This window comes from Vidua macroura, chromosome 8 (genome assembly GCF_024509145.1).
Source record: "Vidua macroura isolate BioBank_ID:100142 chromosome 8, ASM2450914v1, whole genome shotgun sequence".
Taxonomy (NCBI): Eukaryota; Metazoa; Chordata; class Aves; order Passeriformes; family Viduidae; genus Vidua; species Vidua macroura.
In genome coordinates this window covers 35621586-35642693 of record NC_071578.1, presented here as the reverse complement: position 1 = coordinate 35642693, position 21108 = coordinate 35621586, and the positions used below count along the sequence as shown (strand labels likewise).

The 21108-nt window shown below is 40.4% G+C and overlaps 1 protein-coding gene and 2 long non-coding RNA genes across 9 annotated transcripts in view; 2 read left to right on the top strand and 1 right to left on the bottom strand.

The window, feature by feature from the left end:
• The window catches only part of CTNNA3 (catenin alpha 3), a 427746-nt gene extending 409375 nt beyond the window's left edge, over positions 1-18371 (bottom strand). Inside the window, exons 1-4 of one of the 6 annotated variants that reach the window (XM_053983468.1) lie at positions 18174-18369; positions 17207-17303; positions 8682-8788; positions 3519-3711 (exon numbers count right to left, since the gene is read on the bottom strand). In XM_053983468.1, coding sequence (XP_053839443.1) covers positions 3519-3711; positions 8682-8783 — 295 coding nt within the window. In that variant the 5' untranslated portion in view covers positions 8784-8788; positions 17207-17303; positions 18174-18369. Of the gene's footprint in view, positions 1-3006; positions 3126-3518; positions 3712-8681; positions 8789-17206 lie in introns of those variants that run through there. The other 5 variants (XM_053983470.1, XM_053983472.1, XM_053983469.1 and 2 more) reach the window with 5 other exon arrangements.
• Positions 18372-18552: 181 nt separating this feature from the next.
• Positions 18553-18968, top strand: LOC128810535 (uncharacterized). Its single transcript, XR_008438058.1, has 3 exons — positions 18553-18604; positions 18639-18686; positions 18752-18968. It is a non-coding gene; the product is annotated as an uncharacterized LOC128810535 (long non-coding RNA).
• An 84-nt stretch (positions 18969-19052) lies between these two features.
• LOC128810536 (uncharacterized) lies at positions 19053-20670 on the top strand. Of its 2 annotated transcripts, XR_008438060.1 has the most exons (3): positions 19053-19113; positions 19220-20323; positions 20425-20670. It is a non-coding gene; the product is annotated as an uncharacterized LOC128810536 (long non-coding RNA). The 2 variants fall into 2 exon arrangements; XR_008438059.1 differs by having other exon boundaries at positions 19220-20670.
• The last annotated feature ends 438 nt before the right edge of the window (positions 20671-21108 follow it).

Here is a 21108-nt window from a genome sequence, read left to right as displayed (position 1 = left end):
CTATTCTGCAGGGGATCTGTTCTTGGTTTGATGAAAGGCGTGTACAGCACAGATTATTTTAAGCCATTTAGGTTCTGCCTCCCAGAACAGAAGTCCCTTAGAATACACACACATACCTCTTCATGTAGGATGATAAAGTTAAGTTTACTTCTAAGATGAGAGGTGGGACAAACAAGAACATAGTATAATACAAAAGATCCCTATACCCTTCCTTTAGTAAATGCCCTTTTAAGTAAGTTCCCATTTCTTGTCAGTGAATGGGAATGCTTCCCATGCCATCAAACTCTTGCCTGCCCTGTTTAATATCAAAAGACATTAAATATGGCCATTCAAAACATCAAAGTATTTGTTAGAATTTCCTTTTAAAGAGTAACTTAAGGCTCAAAATGTAACTCCAGCAATGACTTGCTTTCGATTCACTGCTCTGTGTGATGACACGTTTATCTGGGAACGCACTTGAACATGATAACAGCTAAACACAAGAAACACTGACAGTGCAATAGATAGAAACAAGGCAGACAACAACTGTTGTGTTTCTGACTATATATAGTCAGTCAGCAATGGCAGTAAATACCAAACATTTCAGTTATGCCCATGCAACTGTTTGAGAACTGTAAGCCATCACACCTTCACAAAAATGCAAAAGCTCATCATCCTAAGGATAACACCAGACTTCAATTCAGATTTCTACAGCAATATTTCACCACAGGAACAGCATCACTGTTTTGCCTTAAAATTGATTAAATCTCAGAATCAACACATGAATTCGAGACTGATATTTAGTGTCAGAAGCATTCAGGGTTGAACAATGCTCTTTACGCTCTTTGCATAGGACTCAGGTATTCCACAGAACATTGAATTAGAAGACAATCTTTTGAAATGCTGCACACACATGAAATCTCTCAGTGAGAGTTTTTCAATACACTTACTTTGGGGTTTATTACACTATTTTAGAATAAAACTGTGGACATAAGTAGCCTCTACAAAGCATCACCAAATCAGATCAACAGGAAATCACGGCAGTTCTTTGGTTACTAGGCCAGTGGATTTCTGGATGATGCATACAGTCCACCACCCACAAACCTTCCTGCTTACCCATTTAGCAGAGTTCCAGAAGAAGATGTTATCAAGATGTGGGCAGGCCTTAAAAAGTACTTTCTTGAGAGGAAACAAAGAAAAATACAGAGAACCTGTATTTAAATTATTGGCTCCAAGCCTATAAATCTTTGCTAAAACTTTGCAGGTGTCAAAGGAAGCAGACATTATTTATCCAGGTAACACATCTGTCAACCATTATAGTAACACCTTCTTTCTGAGGTCACTAACAGAATTCAACTGAATTTGAGACTCCAAAATCTCATCTACCAGTGCCAAGAGCAAGCTGTAGTCAGTGAAGCCATATCCATGTTGTGGTTTCTGAAGGCCATGAATCACACACAGAGATGAATTAAATACACCAAACATTACCCCCACTCTTCATTTTTATCCCATTCATTTACTCCTTTATTCTCCAAAGCAGATTATCAGAAGCAGACTGAAAAAAGTCTACCACTCCTTTAAAAGGAGCCCCAAATTAATGAGCTCCAGAAGTAACAAAGGAGTTTTCACACTGGCAATTGACATTCAAAAGGAATAAGTGCTTAATGCTCATGATGCATCCCCAACTGAACAAGTTCAGCACATAACACAAAGTAAAACACAAGAGGAGATGAGACAGAATTTATTCTTTCCAGATCTCAATGTGCAAATCTGAGTTTGGCTGACGTGAGTGAACTTATCTAAAGCATCTCTTCAAAATTCCATAATCCAGGAAATACAAGCTGTAGCCATGTGCAAAACTTCCTAATTAATTAACGACTGCATTAATAAAAGTCCCTGCCAGTCACCACAGAAAATTAAACACTTATGCTATGACATGCATGGCAGGTGACTGCATGCAACCGTGGGTGATGACCCACATCCCTTCAAAGAGCTTGGAGTAAACAACAGGAGACATTTAACAGCAGCAGAATGTGGCCTGAATAACAGGCAGTTAAGTTACATGTGATGTGGCATACCACAAATTTAAAATAGCACACAGCTTCAATGGTTAAAAATATCTGCAAAATTAAGAAACTTCTACCTTTTTTACAATTGTTTCAACAATTTCTTAATACCTGTGCAGTTTGGCAAATCCTTGGAGATCAGCTGCAAGCACTCACTTCATCATTGCATAATGACAGGTGATAACACAGACTTAACTTTGTTTTAAAATGTATGAGGTATATATAATCTATTTTATGTATTATTTATTTTTGTAGTTACCTCTGGTTTTGGATGAGAATCAATAAGTAATAAAAAAAAAATCATATTTTCAATTTCTCTATGTATAAAAATCAATATAAAACTATATATTTTATTCTTACCTTGTGTTATCAGCCTGTAATGGATGGGCTAACATTTTAAGAGTACTCCAAAATGAATGATTTTGCAAGAGCCTCAGGTGCTCAGTGTGACAGATAACAGTGATACTTGCTGGTCATAACGCTTTTAATCACAAAGGACCTCAAGGTATCTCAGACACCACATGCATAGATCAAACTCTAAACCACAGCCACCTCTAGATTCAGAGGAAGCCAAAAGCAAGTAATCACTGCCCTAAACAGCAGCAGAGACTCAGAAACCACCACAGCTGCATGTGGAAGATGAACAAATAAAATTAAAGAAAAACCTGATTAAGTTCCATCTTTAGTAAGGGCAGGATGATATAATTAAAACACCCGTGAACTTCAGCTTGTGATTTCTGCAGGAACACATTTAGGATGTTGGTCATGTGACTCATCCTTCATGCTCACTCAAATATTCCCAGTTTCCATGGGGAAAAGTAAAACTCAAGAAAACAACAAAGAGCCTGCAAGAAAATGGCTACAACATTCTCTGCAGATCACAAAAACTAGGCTAGTTCTGGGAATCAGGGTCAAAATTGAGAGATTAAGTGAGGAGGACAAAGAATATGACACAACTCACCTGAGAGGAGCTGCTTTATCAGCAGGGAATGACTCTTATGGTAGGTTAAAGGATCCATCTTCCTCCTACTCTCAAAACATACCTCCACACTGGACTATTATACTTTCCCAAATGAAATCCTTATTAATGCACGAAAGAGGGAAGATTTAAAAGGCTTTAATCCAAGATTCAGGTACACCGCTCTTTTCAAGAAGTTGAAAGCTACGTTAACTTTTAGTCATGCTTAACAGCCACTAAAATGATCAAGAGGCATCGTGTCCTCATGAAAACTAAAGAAAACCACATTCCAAACAACAAAACTTCCATTGACACACGTGTTTTTTCCCAAGGGGGCCCAGCTTGCACACTTTACCTCCTTATAGGTGGTATCCCAGAATATACAATTAGACAACTGCAAGTTCAGACATTTGCATATCACACCACATTTCCCACAGATATCCTAGCTTCATTTTGACACCAGGCATGGTTAAACCAATTCCTCGTGGTGCCTGAATTGTTTGCCATGTACTTACTCTCTTTCCGCACATCAGCGAGAGCTGCGTGCAGTTCCTCTTTAAACACAACTGCTTCCTTGGCAATTTTTTCTCCCTTGTCCAACAGATTCCGAGTGGCTTCTTCCACAGAAGCAAGCAAGACACGAGCTCTTTTGGAACGGCCCTTTTTCTTACTGGAAGGATTCTGTGGACAGTTCACTAATGTTGTAACCTACATTTAAAAGAAACAAAAGAGACAATAATGGTTTAAGTTCTACAGGTGAATTTATATTGTTATTAAAAGTTTTAAAATGTAACTAAGAATAAGCAAAGAGATTCCCTCTGCTTTAGAGACAGACAGGCAAGCTCAGCATAAATACTAAGAATGGGCAGAAGTACCGAATCCAATCTGATGCAATCTTACTAAATATGCATCATCTTTGTGTTCCTCCTTCTGCAGGATCAAAGCAAAGTTAACAGAAACGTCACTGTTCTATTAACCCTGATGCCAGCTCCTGCCACTGCTTGTTTTAAAACCTGCTCATAATAAAATGAAAAAATACCAGTGCTATCTGAGGAGGCTTCAGCAAGGCAGGAATCATGGAACCATTAAGGTAGGAAAAGACCTCCAAACGCATCAAGTCCAGCTGTCAAGCTAACATTGCCAAGTGCACCACTAAACCATGTCCCAAAAAACACCACATCCACGTGCTTTTTGAATACTTCCAGGGAGGGCAACTCCACCATGTCCCCTTGGCAGCCTGTTCCAACGCTGGACACTTCTTCCAGGAAAAGAATGTTTCTTAACATCCAATCTAAACTTTCCTTGGTGCAACTTGCGGCCATTTCCTCTTCTCCTAGCACTCGTTACCTGGGAGAAGAGACCAACCCCACTCAGCCATAGCCTCCTGTCAGGGAGCTGTGGAGAGCGAGAAGGGACCCCTGAGCCTCCTCTTCTCCAGGCTGAGCCCCCTCAGCTGCTCCTCATAAGACCTGTGCTCCAGCCCTTTCCCTAGCTCCTTGGCCCTTCCCTGGACAGGCTGCAGCACACCTCGATGTCCTTCTTGTCATGAGGGGCCCAAGACTGAACACAGGACTCGAAGTGTGGCCTCACCATTGCACAATCGCTGCTCTGGTCCTGCTGCCCACACCATTTCTGATACAACCCAGGCTCCCACTGGCCTTCTTGGCCACCTGGGCACAGGCTGGCTCGTGTTCAGCTGCTATCAGGCTCTTTCTCCCCAGAAGTGCTGGGTCTTCCCATACTTCCAGCGTAAGACTTGCAAGGTATCCCAGAACAAATACCCAAAGTGAGTACAAACTCCTTTCACAATGCTTTCTCTTCTTACCAAAGGGGTATGCCAGTGGCCAGAGCTCAACATCTCCAAATTCTTCAGGGTGCTCTCAACATTAAAATTGCACATCAATTTGCCCAGAATTTAGATTTACTGCAGCTTAGACCAAATTTTACTTTTACCAATGCACTTCAACATCCATAAAGAACTTGTTTTTATAGACCATCCCACTCCACATTCCTCATCATCTGAATACAGCCTCCACACTCCAACAGAATGTTTCTGGAAGACTATTCTCTAAGGCATTGTTTGAGCTGCAATACTAAGGAAAGACTCCAAAAACATTTTTCTTAAGTGTTGTACAGGTATTTTAAAGCACACCTTATTTTCATTAAGTTCACTGCTGCTCTTTAATCCTCCTGTTCCCTCTGCCAGAACACGGGTAGCACAGTGCTACATGTGCCTTAGCTCACCTTCAGATCTCCTCCATGAATTCATGCACTTGAGTGCTCTTCATGAATCATCACTTCTAAACGTACCTGATGAACATCCTCCAGGTAACATTTCCATAAACACATCTACAGACATAAAAGCCCTGACCTCTGTACCATTCATGCAATTTAGGGGGGGGGGGGGGAGGACCATCCACTTGACATCAACTGCTTTGGCACATCACAAGGGAGAGAGCAACATGAATAACTCTGGCTCAGACTGTTAAAGAAGGCTTGGGTATTTTTCTGACTGTGGCTCAAAGGAAGAAAATGGAATTATTTATTGCACATAAATCAGCCAGCTGGTGGAGAATGCACTGGGAATAAAAGTCTTTATTTTTTATTTTTACAAACCTTCCAATGTCAGTTTTAGAACATTTAAGACAGTTTCAATGACCATATTTTTAAGAATGCGTTACAGATTACAGGCTAATACTTCCAATAAGAAAGGCATAAAACACCACCAAAAATTAGAAGTGGCCCAAAGAAATCTATCAAATAGAACGGTATTTTAAAATTTTAAGTATTTAATTACTATTTCACTAGAAAATAATGTATTCTACTTTGCAGATTTTTGTTGCTGTTTTTTTTAATGTAAAATATCCTTCTATACACTGTTCATTGATATGTTGAGGAGGAAAGGAAATGAGACAAATGAAAAAGTATTAAAAAAATAATCATTCCTGCAGGTGAAAACTCTTGACTGTAAGACCCTGCATATTCAGCATCACTGTCAGGAAATATTGGGAGTCAGCAGCTGATCTCAAATACAAGTCAAATTTGTTAGATAGCTCTTTGCTCATGGAGATTATGGAAAACAGGAAAACTGCTCTGAATTCTCTAACACAGAAGCCCAATGAGGAATGTAAAAACTTTATACAATCCTACCCAGAAAGAAATGAACCACAGACTAATACAGTGTGCCATTGTTACCCTGCACAGCAGTTCCCCCAGCCTAGCTCTGGTAGGAGCAACACAGTTGTGCTAAAGGCACAAGGGGTTTCTAAGCCATCTTCCAGGCCACGTGCCACCACATTTACAAAGCTGAATCGTAATGCTGTTGCCTGTTATTGCCTTTACTTATTAGGCTGAAGGGGTGGGGTTTCTTGTGGGGTCATGGTTATGCCAAATACAAAGTTTCTACAAAACTCTGAAGCAGTTCTTCCAATTCTATATTCAGTTACTAGCAGCACTTTGAGACCACCTCTTAATACTTCAGTAGCTCAGGAAGCAATGTCTTGACACCTTAAGTATCATAATATCTGGTTCATCTTTATTTTAATATTAAAAGTATTTTTAAGCATCAATCATAAAACTTTCTTTTTTGTTTACAGTGTAGTTCAGTGTAACTCGATGTCAATCCCTAGACATTTAGGAAAACCAAGACATGAACTCTGATCTAATGACAACAGCAGAACCCCTGTCCACTGTTTCAAATCCAAAGTATTTGTATTATATACAAATAAACACCGGCTAATCCCACCCAGTGAGCAGAAGGTAAACTCACCATATGTAGAACTAAAACCAACAGCGTGTGCTTTCCCTGTGAGCAAAGGTCTGTGGTGTGGATGATATGTGGCAATAAAAGCCTTTCAACTTGCCTGTTTTTCATCAGTGATCCAAGGGACTCCAAAATGCAGGGATTTTTCTACACATTGTGTCACCTGAACCATGCTAACTTTGACAACTACCTTTTTTGATGCGCCAGATGCACTGATTGAGAACTAGACTGAGAAGTCTTCCTTTCACAACTAACAAAAGTTATACCTGGGATAAAATAAAGGCTACAGACAGAGGGAAACACCCAGGGCAATTTAGGGACAGTGTTTTACTCCAAGGAGAGAGAAGCTGCCAACTCGGAGAGGGTTTTACACAAAACAGCTGCTATACTATTTTCAGAGTTTCAAGGAAATCACCACTGCCAATTGCACACTGGAGGGAAGAGAGTCAATTCAGCAAGGGGTTTGCAGCTACTTCCACAACTACTTTCTAGTTACTTCCCAGGCTGGTTCTGCCTGGACTTTTTCCTATATTGATGCTGTTAATCTAATGACTGCCCTAACACTTAGCATAACTGGCTAGGACAGACTTCAGAGAACCTCAAGCACTTCCATTGTTTCTTTCCTGCCACAGCATTACAAGACTATTAAATAAATAAATTACAACAGAAATCTTAAAGTTAAACTGTGTTCCAAGCAGCAGTTGCTAAAGTGAATCTGGCAAGAACATCATTTTTATCTGTGACTGGTCTGATTCTCTTTCTAATCACAGACTAATTTTCATTTGTTATCTTTCCAGCCTTTCAATCACCCTTCATTGAGTATGAGCTTTAATCCCTATTTTTATCCTTTTAACATTTTCTTTTGAAGGATCCACTCAAAACATAAGTTTTCCTTCCACAAGTATGAAACAAGCAAAACATTAAGCTTAAGAGAGGGAAAAGACAGTCAAAATATTCTCTTAGAACCAAAGCATTTCCAATTTGAACAGCCTCAAGCTTTTCAATGGTTGAGAAGAGCTGGGAGGGAAAAAACCACAAAACTTAGATGGTTTCTTTGCTTTATCCTGGGATTGCACTTTCTTTGTTTTCTCAGGTTGCTTTGATCCTGCAAAATTCAACCCAAAATTTACTTTTCTTTACCTCCTCTAAAAACACTCACAGCGTTGCAGCTGCCTGAGCACAGTCTCACCTAGGGGTCTATAAGATGTTTTTAAATCCAGTCTATCAAGACATCTATTTTCACTGCTTTGAAACTAATTTTATAACCCATCCACATATCCTTGACAACTTCCACAAACCACTGACCAGTTAACTGAGGGTTTTTACACCATCAATCACATCCTGGGAAAAGTAAATAAAGAAAGGCAGACAAAATGAGAGAGAGGCAGCTCAGTTAATAGTAGCTGGAAATGAAGTTATGATAGAAAAGAAAAGGTTACTTTCTGAGGAAAATAACCTTCCAGAAGGGAAAAATGAGTAAGGGAGGAAAAGACAAAAACATTCAAATATGACAATGAATAATTAATAAAAGAAAATAAACTGGATGAGTTAGGGAGAGGCAAAGCTTCAAATGGGGAAAATACAACTTTATTTTTAAAGAATTACTTATACCATGCATTGGAAATCCATTTGCAGTTTATTCTACATTTAAGCATCTCCTAGAAAACACTGTGCAAGAGAGCACCTAGAATATGCAGCATTTACTATGAGAGACTGGGTGGCAAAGATGGAAGTGACCAAATGAATGACCAAATCTGGAAGGCAGACCCCTGGAAAGCTCCTGAGCCAGAGAAAAGTGCAAGTGCAGAAGAGCTGTGGGTGTGACTTTCAGAATAATCTCTTCAATCAAAAGTTCTTCAGCCTTATTCCCTTCCCTCTGTGGTTATCCAGCTTACATTCTTCAATTCTAAAATACCTGAATTATCAGTGGTTCCAGTAATTTCTCCACTGTAAATGTCTGGATCTGCAGATTCCGAGGATCAATTTTCAGTTTAACGTTTGGCACTTTTGTTGACATTTCACCTGGGTACAAAACAAGAGAAGTGCAATAAGCCAATATTAACCATGAGTACAAGCCCCACTGCCTTCTGTCAGAGCCCAGAGACTGCCTATGTGAGTATAAACCTGTTTCATAACAGAGTCTAATTTCAAGAAATACAATTAACTTTTCCAATTCCCTATTTCTAAATTTTATAATTTAGGGAAAAAAAAAATACGCTGATACTTTCATAAATTGTAAAATCACAAGCTTAAAGTACATATATCTCCTTATGTTCACTCACAGATTTCTACACTGACGACATGTTAAAAAATACAAGGATAATTGAATTAGATTACCATTAAATAAAAGTCCTCTACTAGTCTAGAAAGGATCTTTAAAGGAAAAATATTAAATTCCATTACTGAATATATCACAAAACAAAAACATTAATGCTATGTGCACAATATCTGTATCTTATTCCATGTACTAAATTACAGGGGTTATATAATAAGCACCTTAAGAACAAAAAGCATATACAGCAGCCCTTAAATTTTCTGGAAATTAACAGCAGAAAAAGGGAAACATTTTATACCCTGCAATAACAAATATTTTTTAAGTGTCAAGACAGATTAAGTTGAGAAAGCCTATTACTGAAGTCAATAAGATGGAAGTAAAGCTAAGTAAGGTCTTTAAAGTGAATAAATCATTCATTAGGAACTTGATGCAGAATCTACTGATGTGAATTAATAGTTTTCACCAAGTTCACTGGGCCATGGCTCAGGCCATTAGCCTGAAATGTGTGTGTGTCAACAAAGAATTATAACTGCTTTAGCTGGATTGCAACCGATTATTGTCCCAAAATAAAAGACACTTTAAATTTTGCAGTAACTTCTTATGAAACACAGCTTGGCAAAGCCTTTTTAGCCGAAAAAAGACTTCAAACACACAAATAATGGATATCTGTCCTTTTTAAGCAAGACTTATTACAACCACTGCTGCTGTATAATGTTGTAATTAGGTACTGCAGCTGTGCAGGCTGAAGAGATATATTGTCACCTTCCAGTGAACCTAGCATTGATTTAATAAAACACAGTGGGTTTAGGGTTCCTATAGCAAGTGGTGTAGAAATAGATCTGGAGAGTTATCCACGTTTCATTGACAAGCAAAGATACTATGAGCAATAATTAAAGTATAAAGCAATTTAGGGTTTTGCCATTTTTAATTAAAGGTTACACAAGTGCCAAGTTTATCTTTAATTACAAACTATACTAACGGCAGAGCTGAGTTCCCACAAATTCAGCTGCACCCAGACAGGCGATAGCATATGGAATGAACCGATTTTTCAGTTTTAATTCTGAGCCAAAAGACAAAGAAAAAAGAAACCTGAGATCAGACTGAAAAGAAAAAAAATCACTTTTCCTTCCACAGATATGAATGGAAAGAGAACTCTAGAAATGTCAAAGCAAATTCTCTGCCCATTTTTCCCACATTTAACATTTAGATACTTTCAGCAAACACCAAGGAAACAAACTTTGAGACTCCCAAAATCTCTTTCTGTCCAGTACTAATGATGTGCTTTGAACGCCACTAATGTCTGTCATTCCCACAGTGGCAGCGAGCTCCAGGCCGCCTGCCCCTCCCCACAGCGCAGCGCCTCTGGCTGCCCTGCAGCGCTGCCTGTGCCCGCTGCTGCAGCTCTGAACACACGGCAGAGAAGCCCCTGAGCTGCTTTTCTTGTGCTCACCCCTTATTCAGAAGGCCTTTTAAATTCAACAAGATACCGTCCTCCAGCTTCACTGGGATTGCATCAAACCGCATAGTTACACGCTCTGGAAAAGACAGATCCTTTTCTGCCACCTGTAATTCACTGGTTTTCTAAATCTCTGGCCAATATTTCAATGAATCTGCTTTTTATTCACATTAGGAAAAATAATAAATCTTTATGACGGTGCTGGTTACCAACCCTTATTTTCGATATTTTCACAAGTCTCCCAAAATATGGGCACCTCTTGAAATCCATCACAACAGTTGCAAACAGATGGTATCGACTGTGCTGTGCATTTTTTTCTGGTCAGACAAACATCAGTTACAAGGGGACAGGTGAACCAGATGGGGACAGCACTTGGTGCTCCTACTGAGCCCTAAAGAAACCTCGAGCTGACTCGGGTTATTTTTCTGCAGATACACTCATGCTCCAAACCTTGCAGTGGCTTCCCCACAATTCCTTGATAGAAGGGTGTCAGCACCTGCTTTACTGAAAATGGAGGAATTAAACCTTTTTGCTGCTTGCTCTCCATTCTCACAGCACAATCTCCTCCTCTGCTACATTCTATCTGCAATCATCAGGTCTTTTTCGAAATGTTACCAGATAAATATGTAGTTGCAATTAAATTAAATGTAATCAATTCCTGTTACTATAGGACCACTGTGCTCCAGAATCCCACCACAGAGCACTCTCAAACTTGGAAAGTATTACAAACCCAACCCCATTTTTGCAGGTCAGAAAAAATGTGAATCCATGTGTCATGACTTTCCCTATTCTGGGTTGTTCTGTGGCTTTTGCTTGTTTGTTTGTTTCTTACCCTGAGCGTTCTGTCTAACATCAGCATTTTTATTCTTTGCTTGAGCCCCGAGTTCAAAAGCCAGTTAAGGCAGTAATAGCTTTTAGCCTTGAGTCGGGCCCATAACGAGTCATCAACTGAAAGTCAATTGCAAAAACTATTGTCTCTGAAAATTTCAATTGCATTCTAAGATATAAATAACTCACTTAAGGGTTCACTTGCTGATTCCAGCAATATTTTTTAAGTAAAATTCTAATGCTTCCTGAAACCTCCTTTTGTTTCTAAAAAGACAGAAACAGTTCTGCAAGCCAATGCAGCAAAAACCACAAGATCTTAAATCATTTTGATAATGACTACATATTTTTAGCTTACCAGGCTCTCCTTACTGTTATATACCATACTGGCTAAATCAATATTTAAGTTGGATTCTTTAATTATTTCTTTTTAATTAAGGCAAGGATAAGAGGTGATAGAAAGAAAAATACACAGCCAGTAAAGATCATCCTGGGATCTTCACTGTTATTTCCACTTACTAAGTGAACCTCTGTCCTTCCACATCATATTCATTAAGATGACAAAATCCGATGTTTGCCTCAGGAAAAAAATGAAAATCACACTCCACCTTCCTTTTTTTTTTTTTTTTTTTTGTTTTAATGCATTTGTCTACTCCAGTATAGCATTCCCCTAACTACAGCAGGGGCCCTAACTACGAGATGTTTTGGTAAAAGGCTGTATAACCTCACACTCAGTTAGATTAACCTTTGCAGGAGGCAATCTCAGCCCTGTACACCAGCAGCTCTTACAACACTTAGGATGTTAAGCATGTGTTACACGATACAGCTGTGTCCCAGAACAGCCAGAAAACTAACCATCTGCATGCTCCTACCAAATGCTACCAGCCTCAAGATAATAAAATTCTGTCTTTTCATCAGATGTCAAAACTATTGAGTCTTTTGGTGTAATAAGAAAAAGTCACTGGAAAACCAGCCGAAGTCTATATCCATCTGCAATGCAACGTGAACATAGCACCTGCAGCTTTTCTTTAGAATCTGTAAGTACACTGTATACAGACATAAACTAATAAGTGTCAGAAAGCAGAGCCAAAGACATTCTGCATAAATTAGAAAACCTTTACTTTAGAATCCATTTCCTGCTAGATTGTTAGAAAGCCAACAGTGTCACTCACCTATGCTAGAAAACATATGGTCCATATGCAGCACTAAAGCAGCTGCCTATGTGATTTCCTTGGGTTAGGAACTTCAGTGCAACTGCCTTGGCTCACTATGGGGCTCCTGAGGCATCTGCAAGGGACTGCCTGACAAGCTCCCAGTGTATTTCGGGATGACTGACAGGACACAGCGGCTGCTGGAGGGGTGGCAGGGGGATGGGCATCCTTAAAGCTGTATCGTGGAGCACAAGCACGGCAAAGAAGTTTAGAGTTCAAAAGGTTTTGAACAATTAGATGACACGAAGCATGAAATTATTTATACTTCCAGTGATTGTTCTTGCAATTTCCAGCACAGCAACTGTTCTGCCATACATTCTGACTGTATGCCAGCTTCAGTCTGGAGGCAGTGACTCACGCTCAGACTCCTGAACTGGACAGCAAAGGGATTCATAAAGCTCTCGCAAAGGAACTTGGCACCAAATTGGTTTTCTCTGTTGTTTTTTTACTATTGTATGGTACCCTACAATGGCACACAATATATTATCCTAGCAGTTTCAGAAAATGCAAAGGCCTATTGCCTTCTAAAAAATGAAGAGAAGTTTAAACAAAGTAGTCAGGATTTGTATTTTTTACCAAGATACATATGGACAGGGCACCTGAGGATTTCCAAGATGTGATACACTGCTGAGAATTCATAACAGAATTTTTTTACTATTTGTTCTTAATTTCAGTATTTCCCATACAGCTTCATTAATTGTTACCAACAGCACTCTGGGAATAAAATTTGTTAGCCTTTTTCCTACAGTCGGTACAGCGAGTGCAAATCAGACTTCACAGAAGCCACAAAAAACAATTACTGCATTTTCCTTTAATCCTCTGGCTGACACATGAAATAAGACATTCAGGATGCTAAAATCTTCTAGTTCAGGCAAAGAAAAGTCCATGCTGCTGCACTGCAGAGAGACCTCTTGTACTCTGTAGGCCAGACCATGCTCTGGAATGGAGCAGTATCTCCAAAGGACCTGGCCCATTTAACACCAGGGAAAGTCTATAAAGCACCTATTTATTAATTTATTTAAATTTCCAAACAAAGCTGTCAGGCTACTCTATAACCATCTCAGATTTCATCGTTTCTCACTAGCAACAAGAAACATGTCTATTAATGCACAGACACCAAAAGTAGAGCTGGAGAAGGTGGCAAGATTCAGACCCATTAATAACATTTATTCACTGAAAGCTACTTCATTTAAACAGGCTTTGCATTTAGGTGTAGGCTAGCAATGAAGTAACTGGAAGATTTTTTTAATCTTAGCCCCAAAAATTAAAACCGAAAAAACATAGCACTTCTTTTTGTATTTCCTTTCAATTCTGCCTGTGTTTACCATCTCCCTGGAGCACTTTTTCAACCCACATCTGAAGAGCAGTTAAAATTCACAAGAACATAAGACTTCCACCAAGTTCTTCAACACAGTTCTCAGCATAAATAATGTGATATATCATACCTTACAATCCATCTACCAAGAAAACAGTGTAAGCCTAGTTCTTTATGGGTATTGGAGAATCCCCATGGCAAGCAGTGGTTCATGACTGACCTAGTGGTGGCATTAAAAGGTTTAATTAAGCTTTATTAGAAAAAAAATTTTTTTTTTTTGAGGTGGGATAAAGCATCGCACCTCAATGAACTTGTCTCATGAAAACTTTCTTATAGCTAGTGAGATAAAAGTTTCAGATTTTTCCCAGGTTTATAGCATTCAGAACAAGCTCTCTTTTCCTTGTTTAGTAATCATGTTTACTTTTCCTACAGTGCTTTCCATTTCAAGCACTGTTTCAAGCAGAGGTTGTGTTCCGGTATCACAGAAGGAAACAGAATCACAGAGGAATAATTATTTACTCAAGAACAGAGAGAATGCCAGTGGCAGAGTACTGGAATAAAACCATAACAACACTGAAGCACCTTACCCACACTTTCCTTAATCGAGGCCAAAAAGCAGACTGAGGAGAGTAAAACATTTTCAGAAACAATTTACACTATAAATCTTTAGAACATCATCTCTATTCCTTACTCCTATGTTAAGGTTACCCTGATACTATATTGCTTATTCCTAGGAAGGCCAGAAATCATCTGCCTTAAACATCCCATCAGAGCCCCTCCACTGGTGAATGCACACACTTCAGCCAGCTGCAACACCAGTAAATTCCAGGAGATGCTCCAGCCGAAGTGTGAATCCTACAGCCTGAGCAGCTCCACAGCCTTTGGCTTTGTTCTGGCACTCGGGACTGTTTTCAACCAACAGCCATCCAAAAAATGTGTTACTGCCCTAGACCTACAGCCACTGCAAGAAACATCTTCCAGTGAAGTATAACATGGAAACTTGGGAAGCTGACAGTCTCTCACTACCAGAAAAACGGAATCATTTCCCTCAACAGTGGAGTTCCACTGGATATGCACCATTGTGGGTGACAGCAGAATTAAAATAATACTGCTTAGGCTAGATATACTTTAATAATCTAATGTTTGTAACATTTCTTCCATGTACACTTTTGCAGGTACTGCAGTTTTTGATCTGAGAACTAGAGTTCTAATATTTAAGAAACTGAAAAAGCATTTACTTTAAAAAAAAAAAAAACACACACAAGAAAGTGGTGTGACATCAGATGGCAGCATTTCTTTTTTTTTAAAAAAATCATTACTATCTTTTGGATCTATTTTAAATTCTTAAATAAAACCCCAAAATCCTTCCACATGAGTCTCAGTGCTATTTTCACTGCGTGCAGTTTGAGCCCAGAACAAGGACTCCTCTCTATTTAAGTGGCACACAGTTCTTACATGGATGGCTATCTGAGCCCCTAACGATAGGTTAAGGAGGTCTGGCTCCAAGCCCTCCTTTTTGTTATCACATTTAAAGTGTTCCTATCTGTGTTCAGAACCAGAGACCCTGTTCTAATAAAGTTCAAGTTGACCTTCCACTAAAAATAGGACATTGTTCAAGTCATTAAAATAATAGACAATAATAGAAATTCCGTGAGGTGCTACTAAAAGGTTTCAAATTTTATTTATTTTAAATACAGTTCCCCATTTCCCCTTATTGCTATTTGCTGACAGTTATCTATTACAACATTACACTCTGCTGTTTTGTTTCAAAGATGTGTCTCAACTGCCAAGGGGTAAAAAATCAGAGTTTCTTCTCTTTGTAGAGCTGCTACTGATTTTGCCAACAGATTTGGTTGTTTCCTACTCATGGCCAACCCCAGGATGCTTCACCATCACGTACCATTTCATGTAACTGTCTTCTAACTGATATAAGGGGTTGCATTATTTGTTTTGTCCAGTGACCTAAATAGTGTTTTAGCATTCTAGGATAGTTTTCTTCTTCACCACTGCTTACAGACATGCCCAAAACAACCCCAAAATTAAGGGTAGCAATGATGACTGATACTTTTTTATATATATATATACTGATTTTATATATATATATATATATATATATATACTGATACTATATATATACATAAAAAATAACATATTGACTCAGAGATATGCATGAAAATAAGAGAGAAATGACTCTTAGAAAGTGCCTCACTTTGGATGCTGGCAAGCAGCTCCCTTAGCACATACAAAAGCACAATCTAATGAAAAGGGACAGAGAACAGCATTGAAGCAAAGCCACAATCCCTCCACGCCATGCCTGCAAATATGGACAGACCTCAAGATGCAGATTTACTCCTCCACTGGGGTTCCCATTGCTGCACAGCACCCTATTTCCTTTATCAACTCTTTCAACGGGTTTCAAATCACACCACGGCTCAGCAGAAAACCCCTACAAAGCTGTGAAGGCACTTCTGGTGAAACAGCTTCAGAAATAAAGCCCAAGGACACTCCAGCCCATTCTGACCTCTGCCTACAGCTCAACTCAAAACCATCTGCATGAAGGGCAGCCATAAAGGAAAAAATAACAAACTTTGTTCCAAGCTGAATTAATTTCCCAACATTGATCAACGGATTTGAACTAGGAGAAAACAGTAAGAATTCATTATGGTTTCTCCCTAAATGCCTGTCACGGGGCTCAGTTCTTTGCTGTTGGATAAATCTGGGGCTTCACTACGACTGAACCTAACAGAAAGGTGTGCTCATAAGGGTCTTGAAATATGCACAATGTTACACTGAATGTAACAGCCCCCCTTTAGCCCTCTCTTATAATAATTTTTTTTTCCTATTTTTAAATTTTTAAAAATTATATAAAATTGTGCAGTAACTCATTATTTTCACACTGAGGTGTGATAAACATACATTTACACAAACCCTCCTTCAATTAAGTGCAACATCCAGCGAAGTACCAGGAGGTAAGCTAAACTTTATCAAATAATAGCATCCATACAACATTTTATTCTTCCTTTTCCAATATTCCAAAATGGCTTCTCATATTTGGAAAATATGCAAACACACTGCACAACTTCAGCTACTGGCTTGAAGTGATAACACCATGACAGTTAAAATATTTAGAATATTCAGGGGTTTTTTTTTTTGTAATATTCAGATTTTTTTAAAAAAATCATGTTTAAAAGTTCTTTTTTTTTTTTTTTTTTTTTTTTTTTTTTGAAAGCTGGCTAAAAAAAACAGCTTTTTAAACTTTTGGAGTGATTGTTTTGTCAAGCAGCTACAGTTCCATTTATAGCTTCATGCACTTCCAACCACCGAGAGGAAAATTGCCTACATTCTTCTTCAGTCTTACCTTTTGAATCAAGACTCCGAGGAAAGGAGCTCCTAGGGACAGCTCTGTGAAGAACTCCACCTGCGGCAGCCGGACTCCAGGGACACCCCCAGCGAGGCTGCAAAAGGCTCGGTTGTAAGGAACAAAACGGGAGGGCAGCACTCCACTGGAACTCCTCCCAAAGCGGCCGCGCCTGGGTCCACCAGCACTTGCTACTGAAAAGACCCCTTAGACACACCCAAACTCATTCTTAGCCTTGCAAGCCAGGTTCGACACGGGGCTTTTAAATCGGACACCAGGGAAGGCAATGGCAAAGCCGCCTCAAAAATCCATGAGGTTTAGGCTGAACGTGAGAAGGGAAAGGGGAAGAAGGAAAGCAAAGGCCACTGCTGTAAATCTACACTCAAATGTGGATGCAGTGTACATCTCCTTCAGTCACCTTCACAAAGCACTCAACACACTGCCAGATTGATAATCCCCCATTTGTAAGGTTTTCCACCAACGCGGCCATTTAAAAAATGCATAGGAGTTAAATTTTGCCAATCTGTTTAACACAGCAAATTAAAGTACCCTGAAGTGCAGTTTACAAAACACCTAGAACAAGAAAACCCTCCTACAACTCCCGAAAGGCAGAGGCTGCTCAATATTTGCATCTATTCTGCTAGAGACCGGAGGTCTTAAATCATTCCGTCTGAACATCTGTACAAGGTTGGGCTGAATTTTCGTTTTGGAAAATTTCAACCAAAGCAGTTTGGCTATTTGTAGTGGGTTTAGAGGTAAAGAAGGCACAGACGGCCTCAAGGTAGAGTAACCTGACACTACCTAACAGCACTGGGGAGACTCAACAAGGAATGAGGGAAAACACCCAAACCTAAGGAAGGAGCACATATTGTGACTACACAGTAAAGAGTAGGGGAAAAAAAATACTTGGACATACATAAGAGACACTACTGAAACAGTTACAAGGAACAAGAAAAAAATTAATCACATTTAAGTCTGGTCTGAGGGGGGGTCTGGCCTGAGGGAGGTTTGGCCTGAGGGAGGTTTGGCCTGAGGTGGGTCTGGCCTGAGGTGGGGTCTGGTCTGAGGGAGGTTTGGCCTGAGGTGGGTCTGGCCTGAGGTGGGGTCTGGTCTGAGGGAGGTTTGGCCTGAGGGAGGTTTGGCCTGAGGGGGGTCTAGCCTGAGGGGGGTTGGCCTGAGGTGGACTGAGGGAGGTTTGGCCTGAGGGAGGTTTGGCCTGAGGTGGGGTCTAGCCTGAGGGGGGTTGGCCTGAGGTGGTCTGAGGGAGGTTTAGCCTGAGGGAGGTTTGGCCTGAGGGGGATCTGGCCTGAGGGGGGGTCTGGCCTGAGGGGAGTCTGGCCTGAGGTGGAGTCTGGCCTGAGGGAGGTTTGGCCTGAGGTGGGTCTGGCCTGAGGTGGAGTCTGGCCTGAGGTGGGTCTGGCCTGAGGTGGAGTCTGGCCTGAGGTGGGTCTGGCCCGAGGTGGGTCTGGCCTGAGGTGGAGTCTGGCCTGAGGGGGTCTGGCCTGAGGGAGGTTTGGCCTGAGGTGGGTCTGGCCTGAGGTGGAGTCTGGCCTGAGGTGGGTCTGGCCTGAGGTGGGTCTGGCCTGAGGTGGGTCTGGCCTGAGGGAGGTTTGGCCTGAGGTGGGTCTGGCCTGAGGTGGAGTCTGGCCTGAGGTGGGTCTGGCCTGAGGGGTCTGGCCTGAGGTGGGTCTGGCCTGAGGGGGGTCTGGCCTGAGGAGAGTTTGGCCTGAGGTGGGTCTGGCCTGAGGGGGGTCTGGCCTGAGGTGGGGTCTGGCCTGAGGGGAGCCGCGGGGACCCGACTCGATGGGACAGCCCGGATCTGAGGAGGGGCCACCCCCTGCTCCGGCCCCTGCCCCTGCCCCTGCCCCGCCGGGCCGGTCCCGCCGCTCTTCCCTCGGCCCTGACAGGTCATTAGCTCACTGAGGGAGCCTGTGCACTAAGCCTGTTCGTTGGGGTTGGTTTAAAATCATTTTATGCCAGTGTTCACGTATCTGACATACGCTGTTTTTTCAGGTATTGCGTTGTTCCAGTCTCCCATGATTCCCCCTCAAGTTTGATTCACCAGACGAGGTTCTGCTTTTTTATCTTCTTGCTATAAGACTTTGGGTAGGATTTCGCAGCTGTGAATGAGAGCTAGACCTATTGAGACACTGCACTTCTGGCAAACACATTTAAAACTTAATCAAATAAGGTACCCATGAAAACAAAGCAAATTTTAAATCAAATATATTCATATCTGCGTCGGGTGAGGACAACCCCAGTCTTGGCCAGTGATCATCCAGGTAAGGAACTTGGCCAATTCACCTTTCTGCATCTCAGGTACCTGGATTTCATTCCCACAGAAGGCAAATGAAAAATTCCTAACTGGTGAGTGGCTAAATGTACCCCCAGACTGGCAGCAGGGCATGGATAGACTGTCTGACCAGACACAGGACCTCAGACACAACCCTGGTGCCCACCAGTATAGATGTCGTCATATTTTCTAAAATTATTTCAATTCAGCTAGGCAAAAGAAAATTTTATAATCAGATTCTTCCACAAAATTTCACGGTCCTGCAATAACTTTTGATGTTAGCTCTCACTTGAAACAGTTCAGAAAGAAATCTATTTTTTAAGAGGGCACATCCCAATATTCTGACTTTCCGTTTACTTTCTGTACGTAAGCCCAGTAACTGGTAATTTCATTCTATTTTCAGCTGTTTACACATCTATTTACTTCTAATGGAAGCATTGAGTTAATATATTTCACATTTGTACATTATTACTTAACCGATCTTGTCAGAATTACAGTGAATCCCTAAGACATAATTTTATACAAACAATAAATAATTTTATCTAAAGAGTCTTGAAAAACAGCCTGCTTACAAGGCACTAATTCTCATTCCCACTGAGAAACCATGCAGTATGAAATCAGTACTTTGGGAGTTTAAATTGCAAAATTAATCATACCACCATAAGTGTCAGAAATGAAATAGCAATGACTGAAATTCCTAAACTTAGTTCTTGAGATTTGCACAAATCTCCAGATCTCCATTGCTGAAGTTTTGTTTCCTCAGACTGTATTTTGGAATTTTCACCAGGAAGATTTCTCTTGCGTAGGACATGTGGGCTGTTCAGGTGAGAATAACCAAAGACTAAAAAGGGATTATTCCTGAAGATCCCACGGTTCCCAGACAATTCAGCAAAAGCACATGATCACTTTGTTTCTCCACATGCAGCCCATCAGTGACACAGACCAGCAGCAATACAGGCCTACAAAAATCAAACTTTCAACCATGACTGCTGTTACTGTACACCACAGATTTCTGCACAAGTACAATGCTAACAGGAGGGGTGTAATTAGTGCATCTTTAAAAGAGCAAAATAACCTATCTGTAGTAGCTTGATTTGGAAAAATGGGACATTGAGCTGAAAGACCCATGGTAAATTGCCTCTAAAGCATAATTAAAGTTGTTTGTATTCTATTTGTTACTGAATTTTAGCTTTCCTTCATTCAAGGTATTGCAATTCAAAATGTACAAAGTATTTGATTTTGAAGGATTGGGAAGGTTTATTGCTGTGATCTGTCTCTGAGGCATAATAGGAATTAAAGTGGTCATTTACCCAGGACAGTTGCAACCAGGCAATATTACAAGCAGATTTAAAGTTTAGGCACAAATGTGAGTAGCCAAGAGGGAGATTTTTTTGATGAAGGATAGTTTTCATAACTGACCTCTATCTAATTTCATTTCTAAAGCTTCTGCTAATCTGGAGGTACTAACATAAGGTACACCTGCTGATACTACCCAATGTCGTAATTCCTCTCTCTAGTGACAATGTGAAAAACAGCCTGTAAAACTCAGCAGAACAACAGGTTTTAATCACAACTATTTAAAACAGACTGCAGATACTGTTTTTATGGG